This window comes from Marmota monax, unplaced genomic scaffold, assembly GCF_021218885.2.
Source record: "Marmota monax isolate L192 unplaced genomic scaffold, Marmota_monax_Labrador192_F-V1.1 WCK01_AAM20220418_F8-fsc00046, whole genome shotgun sequence".
NCBI lineage: Eukaryota > Metazoa > Chordata > Mammalia > Rodentia > Sciuridae > Marmota > Marmota monax.
Genome location: NW_026692486.1, coordinates 9,146,437 through 9,154,635, shown reverse-complemented (window position 1 = coordinate 9,154,635; position 8,199 = coordinate 9,146,437). Strand labels below are relative to the sequence as shown.

General features: G+C 31.6%; 1 protein-coding gene across 7 annotated transcripts in view; it reads right to left on the bottom strand.

The window, feature by feature from the left end:
* Positions 1-1,320: 1,320 nt before the first annotated feature.
* Prkacb (protein kinase cAMP-activated catalytic subunit beta) overlaps positions 1,321-8,199 on the bottom strand; it is a 63,816-nt gene continuing 56,937 nt past the window's right edge. For all 7 annotated transcript variants that reach the window (XM_046443228.2, XM_046443230.2, XM_058578992.1 and 4 more), the window contains one exon: positions 1,321-4,640. In XM_046443228.2, the coding sequence (XP_046299184.1) occupies positions 4,515-4,640 (126 nt within the window). In that variant the 3' untranslated portion in view covers positions 1,321-4,514. The remainder of the gene's footprint in view (positions 4,641-8,199) is intronic.

The following is an 8,199-nucleotide window of genomic DNA, read 5'->3' as shown; positions in this document are numbered from 1 at the left end:
CTAACCACCAAAAAATCAGGAGATGGTGATCTAACTAGGGTTTCCTTGTTGACCTTTTATTCCTATTCCCACTTCTCTTTGGTTATTTCATTGTTAGTATCACCATTAACAGATGGTAGAGACTCTAAACTCAATGAACTTGGTGTTCAGTTTTATGTTGCATTAGCACTACTTCGAGAGGACAACTTGGTGATGAGGGTCAATCTGTCCAGGAGTTAGTAGCAGTTTGAGTTACCCAAGCTTTCTCCTACTCTCAGTATCTCAGTAGCTAATATATAGTGTTTTCTGCTTGTATTCTAGGACAGAATAGGAACAAGATGGCAGGTACTTGTGACCACACTGCAACATTTGAATTTCGTTCACTACAAAAGTTACATTTCAGTCCCTAATAGTGGGCTCAAAGGCTATTGAATAAACATAAAAAAATTTGTCAGAAAAACTAACACAAAAATAATTAACTTCACATCCAATATTTGTGCATAAAGATAAAACTAAATGGATTTCAAAGGATGATAGTTCTGGAGTAAAGACATCCTTAGATTTTTATAATTAGTTTTATAAGGAAATGAGAAAACTGGAATTTATATTAAGCCCTGATAATAGTATAAAAATAGTAAGTACCATGCTACAAAAGGTCAATGTCTATAAATGTTTGCAATAATAATCCAACAAATGATAAACCATTAAAATAATTATCTAAAAATAATTATTTCTTGCAATAGAGAACAACTGGAGAAATGCATACTAATAAACCTGAGTAAACTGGGAGGAGGTAGTGTGAAGCTCTAAAGCACTCCTAAAAAAAAAAAGTATGCATTTATGGTTCATTGTTTAAATACGAGGATGAGGGCTCATGCAGTATCAATCATAGAAATATGAACATTTCCAACATTGTGTTAGGAGTAATTTGGACCAACATGAGAAAAGGAGGAAGAAATAGAAACACTTTTTAGAAACTGTGGAATGAGTCTAGCAAGTTCTTTTTTCTTTTCTTTCTTTCTTTCTTTCTTTTTTTTTTGTTGTGATTGGACAATACCATTATTTTATTTATTTTTATGTGCTGCTGAGGATCGTACCCAGCGTCTCCCACATGCTAGGTAAGCTCTCTACCAGTGAGCCACCACCCAGCCCAGAGTCTAGCAATTTCTAGCAAATATCTAGTTTGAATAGATTGGTGGATATTCCTCCTCCTAATGCTCTGCTCTCACTACAAAGTATCAATCCCAATATGAGATGATATAGGAATTTTTGGGCATTTGTAATAGCAGCAGAACATAAATCAGAAGATAAGGGTATCAAATAGAATACAAGACTCAACAGTTTTATCCTTTGAAGATACTTTAATTTTGCAGTTATTGATTAATTAAAAAACACGGTTGTTTTCAGCATTTCCTAGCTATGGTAGTGACAGGAAATTCCATTCTAAACAAAGAAGTAATTAATGAAGTAACAATACACTTTTACATTTTACATTGATAGCTTACAGTTTACAAGGTGCTTTCACACACATTATTTCATTTGATTCTTACACAAGCAGAAAAAACAATTAGTGGGAAAGAAAAATGATTTTTTTTCCAGGCCTAAAATGAATATTTCCAGGCCAGTGGGCAGTCAGTACAAGAACATACCAAGAACAAGACAGCGATACCCAAAAGCCACAGTATTTTTTTTTTTTTGGTAGGTTGACAGTTTGATAGCAACTGTGTATTTAGCATCAGTGAATGAGTAAGGAATCAGGACATACACAAGGTTCTCATGATATTCAAATAATTGTAAGAACACTGTCAGAGATAAGAAGAAAGATGCCCAAAAGTACATCACATGACTGAGACTTATTTGAAAGCATGATATCCCTTCAAAATATCACAAAATAAGAGATATAGAGAGAAGAGAGAAGAGAAGAGAAGAGAAGAGAAGAGAAGAGAAGAGGGAAAATCTTGTCATAACACAGGAAAGTTAGAAGGGACCTCAGAAAGTGCCTAATCTAATCCTTCTATTCTACAGGTAGGAGAATGGAAGCCAGGGTCATTCTGATAGTTTTCTGGCCTTAAACTCAGATGTCTTGACCTTCAGTATAGGACTCCTTCCCATACAATGCTATCTCAATTATTTACTGGGCAAAAATATAACTGTTTCACATAATGTAATTTGAGATTATTACTATTTTTTGCCACTTTTTAAAATTCAAGTTTTTAATCTTGTTCTTGGCTATACTGTGGCTGAAACTGAGAACTTCATATACTTTAAAAATATTTTAATTTAGTGTACTTGATTGGTCAGAAATAGACTCCCATGACATTTGACAGTTTGCTCATATTTTTCAAATAGTAAAATGGAATGGCAGAATAGCCCTCAGAAACCAATGTACACCTAGGGGTCGTCTACTTGGGTAGATTCTATAGTTGGACACTAGTAATTTCATAGAAAAAAATATTTTTTGAATTTATAGAAATTTTTCGATTACTGAAAACTAAATTGTAATAATCAAAGCATCATCCCCATGATTTATTGAAATAATTTTACAATAATATACAATAAAGCTACCATAGAATTTGTAGCATATATATAGAATGCAATGATCAGCATGTTCTTGGTTCTAAATGAAATACAAAAAAAATTAATTAAAATATTTTATACAAATGATGTTTTAAATCTATTAACATGATGATATATCTTTGTTACATAAAACTTGCTATGGCAAAGTGTTTCAAATTTTACTTGCACATTTAAATATAGGTGAACCAACTGAAATCAGCATCAGCCTTATGTGACATTACCATGCAGAAACACTTGACACTGAAAGGACATACAGATTGGTGGACAGAACATTTCAGACAGTATTATTCACTGTCTTCAAAGGTTTTGTAAAGGGCAGTATAGATGAGATGTGGTGTCAGTGACCTACTTGCACCAATAAGGAAGCAAATAGAACAGTAATATACAAGAAGATCAGTTGCACTATAAACAGTTCATCTTTATGCACATAAATTGATCATTAAAAAAATGAACACAGTTTAAGCTATTTTGGTGTGTTGTTTTAAGATAGGTCACTGAGACACAGAGATAAAAACCAGATAGGGAAAATTAAAAGGAAAGAAGAAATATAGTAAAAAAAAAAATTGAGTTAAGCCATGGATTCTCAACAAACACTGAACTAAATGTGCAAAAGTGCTTGAAATTTCCATATGACAGCAACATTAAGTCAGTTGGCAAAAAAGTATAAAAAATAACTAAACTCAAATACTTAAATTGTATCTGCATGGTCATATAATCTCTTTACCAAGAGAAAAGGTTAGAAATTACAACATCTAAAAATATCACACCCCAAAATTAAAATACAAATGTGGCAATTTTATGAATTTTGTCCCCTTTCCTCATTGCTGAGGCATGGGATGAAAGCAGAAGTTGCAACAGTGCCCCTACCTTAGGCTTAAAAATACAGTACACCAGAACAATAAGCAGATAACAATTTCTTTTGTTCTTAATATAAAGCAAAACAAAGAAAAAAAAACTCACTTAAATAGGAATATATATTGTTTTCAAGAATTAAGCCATTTGTTTGACTTAGCAAAGTATTCATCCAAACCAATACTTTTTTAGTTTGCTTCTTTTCCTTTAAAAGGTTTATAGTGAAGACTGAAAATTTAAATTTGCCACCTATATTAATCACATTCTGTTAAAATACTGGCTTTAACCCTTATGGGAAAGTTAAGGTTTAGAAACCTTAGAACTCTTCTCTAATACCTACAGAAATGTTGGTACCAAGTAAGAAAGTCTGGGCCATGATCCATCTCTTTTATTTTTTTCTTGTGGAATGAGACACATCTTTCATGCTATACAGACTGTTATTTAATTTCTTAAGGAGAGAAAGTGAAGGGAAAAAGAACCTCAGGTTATAGGAAGTTCTATAGGAATCCAGGAATCTAAATTGCTATGTCAAGCTATTCTAAATTCATTTTTGAATTCCAAGAATCTTTTGTCTCAATTTGTGCTATTTCCTTTGGTGATAACGCATTCAATCCTCAAAAAAGTTAGGAGTTTTGGCAAAACTGAGTCTAAGTTACTAAAAGTAAAAATAATTATTAAAAAGTTTGTCTTGAAGCCACTGACCAATAAAATATTGGCAAAATCCACTAAAAGCAACACTTATCCTTTCTTCCAAATATCACATGACCATAACACTGCCCATCTAAGATACCACCAAAATAAAATGGAGCACTGTTTACAGAAAAACTAAGGAAAAGGAAGAAATGGATGTAGGAGGGAGAGAAAGACAACCCAAAGAGTAGGGAAGTGGTCTCTACTGTGTCATGGCACAGACAATGCTTGCTTAGCGGTGCCTTATTACAGAGGTGGATGCAGAGAGCACACAGGGGTGATGGCAATAAAGACCTCACTCAGTCGCTGGAATGAAGGAATAGGTAACTGCTTCAACAAGGACGGTCTCAGCTCCACCTTATATCTCAACAGAGCGCAAAGACTGAGTGTAAGCTCTGGCGGTTTCTTGTTCCTCTCTAAAATTCACTAAATTCCTTTGCACATTTTTCTGTTATAGAGACACGGATATCTTCTTCTTCATAGTCGTCAAAGTTGCTGGTATCTCCAGAGCCTCTAAACTTTGGTATGAATGGAGCTTCAACCTATAAATGAGAAATAGAAAGAGAGAGAGAGAGAGAGAGAGAGAGAGAGAGAGAGAACGAGAACAAACATGGAAAAACAAATTCCTGAGAATTTTCAAACACTAAGGAAAATAAATTCCCATTATTACTACATGCTGGCATCCTTAAGTCCCTCAAATAAAATACCATTAGAGGAAAAAACAAATAGTAGGTGAGCCAATAATCTCAACATTTTCACCCAAGGAATAGTGCAGGTCAACAGAATACTTAAGAAATTTCTAGGATAATTAACTGCTGGCATCCAATGCTAAGATTAAGATTAATCTTAATGCTAAGATTAAGATTACAGAACTCTACTTTTTTTTTTTTAAATCAGTTTCTTAGTTCCAAAATCTTTATTTTTTTCTTTCCTCTATTTTAAAAACTCCTTTCTCCTGAGGTTAACAAATAAATCTTGGACCTACTTTTAATCTCCTTTCTTTTTTAGTTCCCAAATTAATTTTGTGTAAAATATCTAGCCATCAAAACTTTCTGGGAAGTTGGAAAGAAATATAGCATTTTTAGAATTATAGAATTGTCAAATTTTTATACATTTTTCTTCTTTGACCCAGTTTTAGATATGGTATTTTATGAAGATTACATAGGGTATTGAATATGCGTGAGGAAAAGATTCTAAGAGCTGAAAAATAATATTGCAATTCACATTTACATGCATGACTATACTAATATAAGATATATACACAGACATTTTAAAAGAATGAGGTAAAAATAAGTTGGAATGGAAATCCTAATATTATCTCTTCACTTGCCACATGGTTGTCTTGCATGCCTTGCTTTGGGACTGCTGTCATACACTAGAGAAGAATGAGTTAAGCAGACAGTTGCCTCATTTTTAGCCAGACAGCAATTAGAATCAAACCTGTGGGCAACCAACCATCTCTAGAGAATGAATATACAATTTGAGTTGTCTAAGCCACTTCTGTTTTTCTTTCTGATATATATATATAAAAATTTCATCATATATACATATATATATCAAGAATCAGATTTCTGATATATATATATATGTATATATATATATATCAGAAAAATTATATATACATAAACCACAAACATCTAAAAATATACCTAAATATAGCATTAATTAACAATAAGTTTAACAATAAAGATAAGAAACAGTAATAAGTATAAATGAATGTAGTTATTTTAGAGGAAAATATAAATTTCTAAATCTTATGTAAGAAGACTCAGGATATTTTTTGTTAAAATTTATAAGGAATAAGATAATTCTGTGTTCCTGAATTGTCTGAATTAAAAAACATGGAAAATAACCAAACTCATTTTATGACTCCTGCCTAATCTCAACTTCAAAAAAGCAAAAAATACAGATCAATAAAACCTATGATTATGGAAATAAAAATCCTAAATCAAACAGTTTTACAAACTGTTTGCAGAAGAATATTAAAATAATAAAAATACCCCATGATTAAATGGTATTCAAGGATGTGAAGATAGAACAATGATAATTCATCACACTAATATATCAAAGAAAATATTTGAAGAATAAAGGTTATTTCCTTAATCTGATATAGAATATCAGTCTTAGCAAAATAGTTGGTTTCAGATTTGTTAGTAAAAGATGAAAGGAATTTCCATTCAAAGTAGGAATAACACAAGAAAGCACAATAGTCTATTGTTTTAACATATTGTTCTAGATATTTTAGCATATATAATAAAACAAAATGGAAATAAGAGATATAAATATTGAAAAAGAAAAGGCAAAATGATACCCCTGCTCCTCCATGAATATTAACAAAAATTCAAAGGAATTATGGAAAAGCCTATGTGAATCCATAACAGATTTAGTAAGGTGATTAATGATAGTATATAAACATAGAAACCATATGCTTCCCTCATATGCTACTATAATGGGAAAGCAAACTTTCACAATACCAACAAAAATATAAATTTTGGGAATAATTTTAAGACATAAATAAATACGAACTGTTTGAGGGAGGAGAATATCAGAAAAATAACAGTAACTGCAGAAGTATAGTATGTTTATTATGGTAAATTCTCAAGGTTAAGGTTTTTTCTTATTAATATGCAACTTTAACACTAATTGAAATCCCTAAATAAAACATAAATCTTTACAAAGACCAATAAAACAGACAATTAACTGGCAAATCTAATTTTTAAAAAAAGAAAGGGAAATATATGAGGTAAGTATGATTTTCTAGGAAATATAATATTATATTTCTTTATATTTATAAATATTTACTAATACATTAAGAGAATGGGAAATTTGGAAGAGGAATAGAAAAACTAGATCTTTTAATATTAAAGCACATTATTAAAGTTACATAAAATGGTGTAGAATACAAGAATCGACAAAAAAGAACTCGAATACTGAGGGGACAGTTTGGATAATTGATTATACAACAATAAAAAGTTAGATTTCAAAAAGCATTAGGAGAACATACAGGTTAAATAACACACTAAGAGTGGAACAGACTATTTAAGAATGATTGGATAATCCTGAATGGAACTGTGTAGTAAGTAGCAATTTTGATATAAAGGACTGGAGTAGAGGGGAAAGTTCAGGGTTGGAAGGAAAGCTCAGGGAGGAAGTAGATCTGAGGTGGTCACTGAAGTCATGGAATGGACTGCCGTGATGGAGAATAGGGAAAAAAATGTGAAAAACATATGAAAAATGTTAAGAGGTCCTATCTGGATAGTGGGGTTTTGATGATTTAAAATTCATTTACTTAATAAATTTCCTGATTGTAAATATATGAAACAAACATGGAGCCTGGACTAATGTATCTCATCTTTCCCTCTATGAAACTCTTCCCTTTGTAGTCTCTGACTTTAAAAATTTTTTTTAATTTTTTTCTAACTAGTTATACATGATAGTAGAATGAATTTTGATACATCATACATAAATGGAGTATAACTTCTTATTCTGTATTCTCTACCTTAATCCAAAATTTTAAGAATGATAAAACTGATGCTTTATAATTCATTCAAGATCATTAAAATGGGTGGTTGATTTGGCATTTAGATATCTATCTAACCCCAGAATTCAAGTTCTTTCTTTGCTGCCTTTCTTTTTTTAAAAACATTTTTTAGTTGTATATGGACATGATGACTTGACTTTATTTATTTTTATGTGGTGCTAAGGATTGAACCCAGTGCCTCACACATGCTAGGCAAGCGCTCTACCACTGAGCTACAGTCCCAGCCCCTCTTTGCTGCCTTTTGAGACAGTTTGCCTCCCCTCTCAAAGCATAAAAGTTACATAAAAGTTCATGAAGATATGAAATATCTATGAAGATTTTATAAAACAATTCATTGTTCAGTACTTTGGAGCTTCACCTTAATTCATGTTAAAAGGACTTTAAAAAGGGGTAATGTGATACTGGAATTGGGAATCTAAAGAACTTGGAATCAAATACAGGCATTATTTAGCAGCTGTAAGATTACATTTAAGTTAACCTATCTGAGCTGATTTCCTTACTAGTAAAACGGGGAAAATACCACTGCCTGTTTCACAGGATTATTTCAAAGACTAAAATGA